Raw genomic sequence first — 13,501 nt, forward strand, 5'->3', positions numbered from 1 at the left:
GTACATTTTACTGTGCATGACACTGACATGTTAAAAACTTTTCACAAAAGACTAAAAAAAGGAAGTCAGTACTTCAAAGGTCAATGTAAGAAAATAAAGGATTACCTCACAGACACTCTTCTGAAACTGTAAAGCTTTACAATTTTCTGGGTTTGGAATATCAGGATAGAAGGTTTCTTTAATCCTTTAAATAAAGATGATTAAATACATTTAATAATTATAGGATTATCAGTTAGACAATGAGTTAGTAAGTTATCAGGCTTATTTTGACATTTAATACAAATATGCTAACGAACACCTGAGATAAAAAGGGAAAATCATTTTCAGTGTGATCGGTCACTAGAGCGTTCATACAATGCATTCAGAGGTTCCCATCTGAAAACTATAAACAATGCTTCTATTTCTAGAACTATAATATCTTATGTATCTTATGAAAACAGAAAGTAATGTTAAGATGCTAACTGTGCTATCAAATCAAAGGATACCGGCATTACTCATATAACCAAAATGTTCATACTGCAGACTGGATTCAGTACCATTAACTACTTAAGAACATATTTGCATTTTCAGTTCTCTACTACTCCAGACAGACTTTTCCTGGACTATCAGAAAAAGGAACACTATTAATCTTAAGCAAAAACTAAACACAAAAACGAAATTTGCTTAGTGCTCTATCATAGTTACAGCTGTTAAAAATTTTATCGTTTGAAATCCCTATAGGAAAAAAAAATGTTGTCAATGTATGTCCAAAATGCTCTAACTTCCAATCTATGTCCTTATTTTATCTTTTTTCTGAATTGAAATCGTCTTAAAAATGTGATTTTTGGTAATGAGAATGTGGTTATCAAACAGGGTATTCTGTTACTATATTGATTTATAAGCCAGGATTGCTAGGACACAATCTCTTCTTTACCATGAATGATGGCATTTTGAAGGCCAGTGAGGACCAAAGGAAGACAGCCATTTGCCCGAAGCCCAGCCCAGGACAGCTCCTGCTGGCTGAGCACGAGGCACGATTTCCTCAGCCCGCTCACCTCAGCTCACACCACTCATGTGGTCACTGCACCCAAACACACACTGCTTTCTCCAGAAGATCAAGCTCTTTCCAATTTGCAGGCCCTCAGAGAAGCCCTTCTCTCTGCCTGGCACATCCTCTCCTCTTCCCCTGATCCAGGGGAACCTCCACAGGGAAACCTGACCACCCACAGAGACATGCTTCCCCACTGTTCTCACGCGCCTGCGCTCTTTCCAGCACCCGCTAACACTTCTCCGCATGTATTTATTAAATGATTATGGGTTCAAGTCCATCCTCCCCACTATTCTGTATGTCAAAGGATCATACTGATTTAGTCTACCACTGTACCTCCCTTTACATGGGAGGGCCATTCACATTTGTTAAATAAATGACCAGATTTTCTAAACAGATCACCAGGACAAGTGAGAGCTCAATCATTAAACTACATTTAACCCTGCATATAGCTCCTGACGTATTTATGCCTTTAAATATTTTTTTTTGTAGTACAACGGCTACTACTTTAATTAGTTAATATGCTTTCATGCATGCTCAGTCATGTCTAACTTTCTGTGACCTCATGGACTGCAGCCTGCCAGACCTCCCTGTCCATAGTAGGGAAAATTTACACTTTTCCTTTGTTAAGTTTTAAGACCTGTAAATAATATGCCATGTTCTTGTCTAATATTATCTCCAACATTAATTCTGACCAATATAAATATTACCTCATTTCCACCAAAAAGGTGTACTTGTTATTTTGTTCAGTCTCAAGTTGTGTCAGACTCTCAACACATGAACTAATCAATCATGCCCTTAAGAACAAAACAGGGAGAGTAAATCATTACCATTCTCGTTTCCGATAGCAAAGGATACTTGTTACCACTCCAATGATGACAGCCACTGCCACTGGGATGAGAATGGCAATAATCAAACCCTCAGCTGAAAAGAGAACATTGCAGATGTTAAAATCATCGTTTTCATATATGAACTCAATAAAGTCACATCATAAGACATTTAAGTCAGTAGATTATTTGAAGAAAAGATCCTAACTGCTCCAGAGAAACTGAAAAATTATTAAAACATAACCTTAAAAAGTACTGTAATGATTTTTATACTAACACATAAATTCTTTAGAGCAGGGTTTCCCTACTTTGGCACTCCTAACATTTTAGCGCAGGTATTTCTTTGACATGTGCTGGTGGGGAAGAGGCTGTTCCATGCACCGGAAGATTAACAGCATCCTCAGCCTCTAACCACCAGATACCAATATCGCAACCAAAACGGCACCATACAATGCCAAGTGGCCCTAGGAGGTAAAATCACCCCCAGGTGAGAACTATCCCCACATGGCCCTCCTTTATTTAAAGGCGTGTATGACCTTCAACCCAGGGCTAGAGAACAAGCCTGTGAAAAATGAAAGTTCTTTGCTGTTGACCAACTAATCAAGTCCATCTCCTTTACTTTCCATCTCAAATTTACAAGTGTTGTACTTTACACTTTTTTAAGGCTGTTTCTTACATTCTTCCCTGGATATGTTAAAAATCTCAGAATATTTCGGGCAAAAAATTGTAAACCGGTTGACTGTAAGTTCAACATGAATTTAGAACTCGCAACTTCAGATATATCCTCAATCTCTTAATTTCTCAAGTATGCATTAGACAATAGGTTCAGATAACTGGTAAGAATAAATATGTAGTCATTTCCGGCCTTTCAACACCGCCCTCCACCTACTTTAAAAGTATAACAAAATGTGAAATGTAAAGAAGGGGGGTTTTCTATATAAACAAAAATCACTAGAAACCCAATGCACTTGAGTATGGAAAGCAACGCAATCACAACATGTAACTCACAATTTTCCTTCGTTACCACAAACATGCTCCTCTCGGGGCCCATTCCTGCCCCTGTGTAGGCTCGCAAGACCAGGTGGTAACTTGTTTTACCTTGAAGATCAGCAATCCTCAGTGTCTTCTGGGAAATGTCAGTAATATTCTTAACCTTTATGTCAAAACGACCTGTTTTTCAAGTGAAGAAGATTATTACTGATCTCTATACTATTTTTAAACACCTGGTTACTCAAACCTGTCACATACCATTTTCAAGTGAGTCTGAATGTTAGTCGCCTCCAGGGCCAAGGCCTGTAGTGCCAGTCAGCACCATGTTCAATTCCACCTCTACCAGTTAGTAGCTGGGTTATCTGGACCTGTTATTTGAACCACTCTGAACCTGAGTTTCTCTAACTGTGAAATCCCAAATCATGACTTAGCTCTCAGAGCTGTTTTGAAGCTCTCAGAAATTTCCATGCACATTCTCTAGAATAATGTCTGGCATACAGCAGGCAATCAATAAAAGTCTCTTTTCTTTCTGTTACTAAGAGCATGAAAACCCACTGCAACCCAAACCCATGGGGGCAGGGACACTGTCACTTGAGCTGACCATCTGTCTGTGAGTCAAGTGAGCAACTCAAGGGACTGGAAGAACGAATCAATGGAGATAACTCCAAATTTCTCAGGAAACCAAGGTCTCAAGTGAGACAGCAGTGAGGACGCCTTAGAATTGTTTTAAAAGGAAATGAGGAGAATTGTTTAAACTACTGTTTTTTTAAATTTTAACCAAAATAGTACAGTTCAATAGCTTAAAAACTAAATTATACTATATGACTAATAAAAAGCAGCAGTTGCCTGCCTGCATCTCCCTGCCCCCAACCAATCACTTCAAAATCAAGTTATCAGTTTCTGTGGGTATTCACTTCCATTTTTGAAATAAACTTAGATTGGAGGTGGTTCAGTCACTACGTCATGTCTGACTCTTGCAACCCCATGGACGACAGCCCATGAAACTCCTCTGTCTATGGGATTTCCCAGGCAGGAACACTGGAGTGGGTTGCCATTTCCTTCTCCAGGGACTCTTTCTGACCCAGGAATTGAACCAGGGTCTACTGTACTGCAAGGCAGTCTCCTGCATTGCAGGCATCTTCTTTACTGATTGAGCCACCAGGGAAACCTAAATTGGTAGTGCTTGACTTTTAAATTTTGGATGTTAGCTCTAACACACAACCACTACCCCTTCTCCCCTCAACCCCACATCACTGGCAGAAAAACAGAAAAAGATTTGGTAAATTCAGTGTTTTTATTATCATGATTATATAAATATGAATTATTGCTGACAAACTGCTTGATATGATCATGTTTCCTTTCTTATTTTTCTGTTAACTGCTTTTCTTCCTTCTTTGTTTGATGTACCAGTTACTAATTCTCCCCACACCCTTCAGTGAATAGTCAACACAATTTCCCATGTGATCCAACACAGCTAAGTCCCAGTGCTGTGGCCTACCCCAGCCCCTGTCCGCTCTTCGTCAGGTTGCTTCCCAGGGCGTCTTCTCTGGACTGAAAGCCTTCCAGGGGCCCTTGTCCCAGGACTCCCTGCCCCACTTATTTCCGTGTGTTGAGGCCCACTCTTCTAGTAGCTTCTGGAGAAGGGATAGCTGGGGGAAGTAATATGTGCAGCCTTGCCTGTCTAAAAATGTCTTCTTCTATTCTCACAAAAGTAGTACAGATACTACTGTATCTGTAGATAAATTGGCTTGAGGACAGTATTATTTTAGGTTGAAAACAATTTTTTACTCAGTATTTTAGCCGTAATATCTTCTAGTATCTGGTATGTTGTTGAGAACTGCCATTCTTATTCCTGATCCGGGCACTGTAACTGCTTTTGTTTCTAGGACTTTTTCTTCATATATTAGGTGCTCTGAAAATTCACCATGACATATTCAGCATAGATCTGTTTCTCTATTTCACTGGTGTATTTAATGGCACTTTTTACTGCATACACTGAGGTCTTTTGGTTTTGGGAAATTTTCTTGTGCTATTTCTTCGATAATTTCCTTCTCTCCATTCCACTCTTCTCTCTTAACAGAACTCTTATAAAGGAGGACAGGGTAGGTCTTTGACCCAAGCTGCAACTTTTTTTACCTCCAAGTCTCTTTTGCCTCTGTCTCATTTTCAGAAGAATTTCCCCATTTTCCTTTTTAATATTTCTACTTCTATTTAATTCCTTAAAAATTTCCTCGATCACAGTTTTAATTCTGCGGAATTCATGACCGTCTTCTCTTTGTTCCTTTCTATAACATCGTGTCTCTTCAATAAATAGTTGTGCCTCAACTATCCGAGAATAGTTTGTTTTTTTTATTTCTCTGCCTTCCCACATAACATTTATTTCCTCTGATTCCTCCTGGTGTCTGCCTTGCAGGTTAGAAGCTTTCTCAATCATCCGGTTCTCCCTGGCTGCTCCTCATGTTTGACAGTGAGCCACTAAGAGGCTCACTGGAAGCCTGGTGTGCACAGGTTGGGGTTCATGGTGGGTGGGCTTCACATCTGTTGCTGATAGGAAGTGACCAGCTGGGTTCCTGGCTTTTCATTGGGGTAATCCCCTGAATCTCAGCATATTTTATGTCTTTTCTCAGGAACCATTTAATCCTCTCACCTCTTGTCTGGGAAAGATGCCTAGCTGAAGATCATTAACCGTGTGCAAAGGAGGAAGAAGGAAGGTCACACTGTCTGCTGTGGTGTCCCCTGCCTGGAGGCTCTCTGGTTTGGAATAAATCTGTTTTCATTCAGGGGAGAGGGCACTCATGTGAGCTACATGACACTCTGTAGAAGTCCTACAGAGGACTAACTGTAGCGGGGCTTCTAACTGATGCTTACACAACTCCCGCTGTTCAGCCCAGATTCATCCTAACCACTGGCCTCCACTGCTGGCTCTGCAGGATAAACCAAACTACTTCTAACTGATGTCGCCCGACGGTCCACCGAGACTGTCCACCATCCACTCCTCGAGTTTACTCAGCCCACTTCCATGTTCCAATGTTTCTAGATCCTCTTTTTTGCCTCTCTAGTTCTCTGTCTTTATTGACTTTATGGGTTTTTTGTTTTCCTCTGTTTTACTCTAATTTTAGGGACCAATCCACTCTAACTAGAAGTTTATATGCTATAATTTTAACTGATTCAAGTGCAAAATTTCTGAGAACCTGAGGTTCCAGTGCAAAATTTCTGAACTCCTGAGGGAAATTACACCAGACTCTGGTATAATGTCTGGGCTTCCCTGGTGGCTCAGATGGTAAAGAATCACCTGCAATGCAGGAGACCCGGGTTCAGTCCCTGGGTTGGGAAGATAGCCTGGAGAAGGGAATGGCAACCCACTCCAGTATTTTTGCCTGGAGAATCCCATGGACAGAGGAGCCTGGTGGGCTACAGTCCATGGGGTCGCAAAGAGTTGGACATGACTGAGCACTTTTTTTTTTTCTGGATATTTGCAGAATCTGATAGTTAGGGTTGGCCTCAACTCTGAAGGTTTAGGAAATGCAGAACTCCGTGATTTGGGGGAGGCACACATTTATGCAGCTGTTCTCCAGAGGCGACTAAACTAATGCCCAGGTGGGCAGCATGTCCCTGTGGCACTGTTTGTTCTCTACTTGTCAGACAGTCATTAAATAATTAAAACGGTTTATTTCCAAGAAAAGGTCATAAAGGAAAACAAAAGCTCTCAAACTGAAGAGATGATACATGCTTGTGTTATTCAGTCATAAATAAGAAGCATCTGACTTTGAACAGAAATGTCATTGAGGGTTTAAAGCCAAAAGTCTGCATAAACATTTCTGTATTTGTAAATTTGAGGATTCTCAAAGGTCTCCATGCATACACTTACCAACTGTCAAGACTGACTCTAAGTTTTTAAGATTTAAGGGACACACACATACTCTATCAAGCCAATTAAGTTTCCCAGCTCATTAAGGCCTTGCCTAACTGTGGGGATAGCTCTCTGTCAAATAAAAGGAGGCTCTGAAGCCATTCTTTAGGTTCCTGAGTTTTTACCTCCATCTGCATAAATGCAAGAAGACTTTATTTTTCCTTAAGGTAAACTTCATAAGATGCTTTGTTATGCATCATGCAAGATTAGTAAGAGATGTTCTCTGCCCTGTGGGGATCATAATCAAAGGCCTCAGAATAAATGATTTCTTAAAGACCATATGCCATTTATCACATACTAAAATCTTGAAAAATCTCATATTCATAAAATGACTTCATTTTCACTTTCTTATTGTTCAGAGTTTTGGAGACCAGTTTAAACTATTCAGCAGCATTTTCTTTTACCTTTCTTTCTTCTTTCTCTTCATTTTTTGTAATTGACATAGAACTTCTAAGAAACAGTATATACTTATTCTAGTAATTTACTCACCTGATTCCAAACCCATTATCTTAGATGTGTCTCTCTCTCCTTTTTCAAAGTAAAATAAATATCCTCTTAAAAATCCTCTAAGCTCTTCCACAGGAATTTCTTCCCATTTCACTAATATAGAATCTGCAGATGTATCCTCAACAGTAAAATCTGGAGCAACAGCTGGAGCTGTAAAAGAAAAGAAGCCCACACTTAAAGGAGAATTTACTACTACAGAGCAAGACATTAAGGTTTAATGAGATTTCTAGCCTCAAAAATAGCTGAACCTGGAATTAGAACATTATCCTTTATTTAGTCACAAACTTTTACATATATTATCACAGCACTTTTACTATGAAGATACAAAGGTAGAACTTACAACCTTCAGGTATAAAACATATCTGGGGGGGTTTGCAAAACCTATGCAAAATCTTTAAGTGGCTACTCCAACAGACTATTTCTATTTCCCCTTTTTAGTGATAGTCTTAAACAGTTTTTACAATTTGTAAAAGTACAGAGTAAGTCTTTTTGACATCCAAAATAAGACTTAGTTTTCTCTATGACAAGAGTAAAACTGTCAGTGTAAACATTAAATAAATGAAGAATAATTATAAATAATTTTATAGTTATCATCTAACTTATTTTTCTTCCTTGAACCAACACACATCTCAATTCAATCTATTTTTAGAATTTAATCTTAAAATTGATGTCCACTTATAATTTCTCATGTTATCTTCAACTCTAAGAAAACTTACCCATTTAACTTACCCAATTCTTCTACATATCCAATTATAGAACGTAATAATTGATATCCTTGATTTCTGCACCCATACACCGAAAAATTATATCTTACACCTGGTCGAAAATGATCTACAGGATGAACACAATCAGTAAACTTTCCTAAGTACATATGACTATGAATATCTATTTTAGAAATATCAAACTGATAATAACTCACTTTGAAATTTCCAAAGCTAATTTTACAAAAGTTACGGAAAATACATTTGTGTTTCCAAAACTAGTAAATATTCAGAGTGAAAACTGACTTGACAAAAATTAAATTCACATCTGTTGCAATGAAAAATTTAGTATAACAACATGACATCATCTTGAAGGGAAAAAAATGGTAATCGAGGTTTTCATTTTGTTCCTTCAAATTAAGCAATGACAACTTCTTCCTAGATTTTGTCCTGGGTCAGTTTTTGAAACGGTCCCAGGTCTGTAACACACCTCTGAAAAGCCCTTCCCTAACTAGGGTTATTTGTGGGTTGGAAAGAACCCATTGCTCTTCCCTTGTTCCAAGAAGCAGATACTAAAGCTTCCATTCTACATGACACCTTGGGGTTAAAGGAAATGGGACTTGGAGTCTATTCCTCTTCACAGCATCAGCATTTAGTGCTATTAACTCCACAAGACATACAAGAAAAGCATTTTAACTTCGATCCAAGTTAATCACTTTCAAATGTCTCAATACAATGCAAAGCGGGGTGGATGTAACAGGACCCCTGATCTGGAGCAGCTGGCAGGACAGACGTGAAGGGCTAACAATAAGATGCTATGCGGGGCCTCTGCATCAGAGGCCCTCCTTCTCATCCTACAGGTTTCAATTTCATCTTATATCCCAGATATTCCAGCTAAAGAGACATTTCTCACCTCTCCGCATCATTCCACCCTGCCCCAGTCCATTCTGATCATTCTCAAGGCCAAAGTGACAAAGGAGGGAAGGGGGTCATAATTTATACAGAGCACACTACGGCCGCGTAGGTTGGGCTGTACTTCGCTGGTAAGGGATGATGTACTCAGCAAGAAAAAAAGAAAGGCAACCATTGAGGCCTTGGCCAATTATGTACATGAAAGAATCTGGCTGTATTCCAGGTAGAACTGGAAAAAAAACCTGAAGCTCCATGTAGGAATCCAATGCATGGGGCTCACCCTGACCATCTGACAGTGAACAAAGTAAACGAGCAGCCCGTGATTCCTGGAAGAGAAGGCTCAGCAGCTGCTCGCTCTCCTGAACTTCACTTACACGTGAGGGAGAATGGGGTGGGGGGGGTGATGTCAGAAGCTTCACTACCAAGAGGTTCCACAGTTCCCACAGGTAGAGGCACACTCACTCACGCCAGGGACTCAGAAGCAACAGTGACAGTGCAGAGAGAATAGAGTTCCAAAGGACAAGGCTGCCTCAGCCTGCAGGTAACCGCACACCCTTCTTGGCTGCATCATCTTAGGCTTGCAGCTCCTGAGCTGCCCCCAACCCCTCACTGCGCCCCTGACCGACATCAGGGGAAGTGGTAATGGATGCAAGTCCTTTGTGCTCAGTAACCTGGCTTGTGGGCAAACAAGGGCAAAAAGATGGCAAGTGAGGTCATTATAATTATAAACAACGCTGTGCTGAACATTCTTAGATGTACATCTGTGCAGCTCTTGGATTTTTTTTTTTCCTTAGAATACATTCCTAGACAAGTAACGACGAGATCAAAGTCTATGAATTGTTTCACACACATATTGCCACAAACTACTTTCCAAAAAAGTTAAACCAATCCATGTCCAGCCCAGTGGTGAGTTCACTGCACTGCAACCAGCCACTCCACATATTGCTCTTAAAAAAAATTTATTTTTGGTGGTTAGCCGCTGTAGTGTATACAGAAATAGAAACATAATGGTGTACACATGAAACCTGCATGATATTATAAACCAATGTCACCCCAATAAAAAGTAAATTTAAAAAATATCTTTAAAGAACTCTGAGAGACACCTACCAGATTCTATTACAGTTTCAGTGATATTTGGAGGGACTTTTTTCCAGTCCATGAGGCAGGGTCCAGACTGAGATGAGTTACACCACTTAATTACATAGTCGCAGGTCATGTTGGGGTTGTAATTCCAAGTGAGGAGGATCCTATTTCCTATTCCAACAGTCTGCTCTATTTTGAGATCATCTTCAAGAAAGAAGGATTTTTATTAGTGTTAAAAATAATGTTTTAAGGTAAACCTCAAGAAAATGAGCCAGAATTATACAAATCATTTCATTGTACATACACTGCAAAATGGGGCTAAACTAGATAAACCTTTAGCCAAGTTTAGAAATGCTGCTCTGTGGCAATTACTTGGTCATACAGATCAACTCTGCAGCTGGAAAAAAACAAAACAAAAAAGAACCAAGGATCAGGCAGTGACATAGCTGGGCCGGGACATGAAGCTCAAGAGCCATGATGAATGGGGCACAGGGAATGAGCACTAGAGGTCACGGCACAGCAGCACAGGGACAGGAAGCTGGAGAAGAGCAGGCATGGGGGGTCAGAATCGCCTCTCTCATCATCCATTATGGATGTGAGCTCCACGAGAGCAAACGGGGGCCCCTGCCTGCAGCTCCACTCTGGGCACAGACCACGCCAAACAGGAGCACAACCCCATGCAGTGAGTGAATGAGTGGGTGCGCCAGCCCCTCGCTTCCCTTCAAGGGAGACTGCTGTCCCACGGGTGGGAGGAAGGGATTCTGGAGACAGGACAGGGATGAAAGCTATGGGATGGGATGGCCAGTGTGGACAGAGAGCAGTACGGATGTGTGAGGTGCAGAGGTTGACAGAGGGCGCTGGGGGCCATGGTGAGGTTTGACTTCCCCACCTGCTAGATCTCAGCCTCAGCGATAAGGGAGGCCCAAGGTTGGGAGTAAGTAATTAGTGTGGGTTAGGACAGCGTGGACAAGAGGGAAATTTTCCAGAGAAACAGGGGAAAGAAGTAATTTCTCTAACTGATGCATATTTAAGAGCTCAGTAAAAAGCCATGGAAAGGATTTTTTGAACAAAATTTGCATTCATAAGCAACTACTACTGGATACAAGACAACAATTCGGCTTGGAATACAGAAGACCCTGGATACAACAGCTTCTTGGCTCAATGTGACTAAAAAACCCACACTGTCAGCCTGTGCTGAGGCAGTAAGGCCTTGTTCTGAGTTGCAATAACTGTCTGAAAGCTGATGGCCAGACCATTGTTAGTTCTGTAAATTACTACCTCCTGAGAGACACACAGAAAAGGTAGGAATATAGCTTCTGAATTAAAAGATAACATCAGTTCAGTTCAGTCGCTCAGTCGTGTCTGACTCTTTGCGACCCCATGAATCACAGCACGCCAGGCCTCCCTGTCCATCACCAACTCCCGGAGTTCACTCAAACTCATGTCCATCGAGTTGGTGATGCCATCCAGCCATCTCATTCTCTGTCGTCCCCGTCTCCTCCCACCCCCAATCCCTCCCAGCTTCAGAGTCTTTTCCAGTGAGTCAACTCTTCGCATGAGGTGGCCAAAGTATTGGAGTTTCAGCTTTAGCATCAGTCCTTCCAATGAACACCCAGGACTGATCTCTTTTAGGATGGACTGGCTGGATCTCCTTGCAGTCCAAGGGACTCCCAATAGTTATTGCCTATTATTGTGACAGCCATGAAATACCTAACCTAAACCGGCAGCTTATCTTGCCACGGGTGTTCATACATCTTTCCCTTGTCTTGTTTTTGCCTCCACAGCACTGCCTGTGGACCTCTCCTCTCTAGCATACACTGCTATCTGGGCTCTGGCTGCTGCTGTGTGTCTTGAAACATACTGTGTGTCCCTATTCCTTCCTCCTCATGTGTCCACAACTGACTGGAACAAAGAAACAGTTATGCAACAAGCAGTCAGACACTGCCCAGTGCCCTCAAACAAGAACTGAAAAGGTACTGAGGACCCAAACTGGACCAATTTTTCTTCCTTCAGGAGTGGGTGATCATAGAAAGGTGACCCCATACTTGGGTGGGACAGCAAGTTGGGGGGATCAGATAATGACTCAGAAGAGGAGCTAACTGGGCGAGGAGGCAGAAGTGGCCACTGAGAACTTGGGACTCAAAAAGTTGTCAAGGCAACTGAGCAAGAATGGACAGCTACTGTTCAGTTCAGTCGCTCAGTCGTGTCCGACTCTCTTCGACCCCATGGACTGCAGCATACCAGGCTTCCATGTCCATCACCAACTCCTGAGTTTACTCAAACTCATGTCCACGGAGTCAGTCATGCCATCCAACCATCTCATCTTCTGTCGTCCCCTTCTCCTCCTGCCTTCAATCTTTCCCAGCATCAGGATCTTTTCAAATGAGTCAGTTCTTCACATCAGGTAGTCAAAGTATTGGAGTTTCAGCTTTAGCATCAGTCCTTCCAAGGAATATTCAGGACTGATTTCCTTTAGGATGGACTGGTTGGATCTCCTTGCTGTCCAAGGGACTCTCAAGAGTCTTCTCCAACACCGCAGTTCAAATGCATCAATTCTTTGGCACTCGGCTTTCTTTATAGTCCAACTTTCACATCCATACATGATTACTGGAAAATCCATAGCCTTGACTAGACAAACCTTTGTTGGCAAAGTAATGTCTTTGTTTTTTTAATATCCTGTCTAGGTTGGTCATAGTTTTTCTTCTAAGGAGCAAGCGTCTTTTAATTTCATGGCTGCAGTCACCATCTGCAGTGATTTTGGAGCACCCAAAAATAAAGTCTGCCACTGTTTCCACTGTTTACCCATCTGCCATGAAGTGATGGAACCAGAAGCCATTATCTTAGTTTTCTGAATGTTGAGTTTTAAGCCAGCTTTTAAACTCTCCTCTTTCACTTTCATCAAGAGGCTCTTTAGTTCTTTTTTGCTTTCTGTCATAAGGGTGGTGTCATCTGCATATCTGAGGTTATTGATATTTCTCCTGACAAACTTGTTTCCAGCTTGTGCTTCATCCAGCCCAGCATTTCTCATGATGTACTCTGCATAGAAGTTAAATAAGCAGGGTGACAATATATAGCCTTAATGTACTCCTTTCCCAATCTGGAACCAGTCTGTTATTCCATATCCAGTTCTAACTGCCGCTTCTTGACCTGCATACAGATTTCTCAGAAGGCAGGTCAGGTAGTCTGGTATTCCCATCTCTTGAAGAATTCTCCAGTTTGTTGTGGTCCACATAGTCAAAGGCTTTGGCATAGTCGATAAGGCAGATGTTTTTCTGGAACTCTCTTGCTTTTTCGATGATCCAGCGGATGTTGGCAATTTGATCTCTGGTTCCTCTGCCTTTTCTAAATCCAGTTTGAACATCTGGAAGTTCACGGTTCACATACTGTTGAAGCCTGACTTGGAGAAGTTTGAGCATTACTTTGCTAGGGTGTGAGATGAGTGCAATTGTGTGGTTCAGTTCAGTCGCTCAGTCGTGTCCGACTCTTTGCGACCCCATGAATCACAGCACGCCAGGCCTCCCTGTCCATCACCAACTCCCGGAAT

At 41.4% G+C, this 13,501-nt stretch overlaps 1 protein-coding gene across 4 annotated transcripts in view; it reads right to left on the bottom strand.

The window, feature by feature from the left end:
- LIFR (LIF receptor subunit alpha) overlaps positions 1–13,501 on the bottom strand; it is a 132,224-nt gene that overhangs the window by 7,349 nt on the left and 111,374 nt on the right. For all 4 annotated transcript variants that reach the window (XM_055422146.2, XM_055422144.2, XM_055422143.2 and 1 more), the window contains 6 exons: positions 9,982–10,161; positions 7,991–8,092; positions 7,244–7,411; positions 2,863–3,024; positions 1,858–1,951; positions 106–184 (listed from right to left, as the gene is read on the bottom strand). In XM_055422146.2, coding sequence (XP_055278121.2) covers positions 106–184; positions 1,858–1,951; positions 2,863–3,024; positions 7,244–7,411; positions 7,991–8,092; positions 9,982–10,161 — 785 coding nt within the window. The remainder of the gene's footprint in view (positions 1–105; positions 185–1,857; positions 1,952–2,862; positions 3,025–7,243; positions 7,412–7,990; positions 8,093–9,981; positions 10,162–13,501) is intronic.

Source organism: Moschus berezovskii, chromosome 18 (genome assembly GCF_049115385.1).
Source record: "Moschus berezovskii isolate FMDL1 chromosome 18, NW_MosBer_1.0, whole genome shotgun sequence".
Taxonomy (NCBI): Eukaryota; Metazoa; Chordata; class Mammalia; order Artiodactyla; family Moschidae; genus Moschus; species Moschus berezovskii.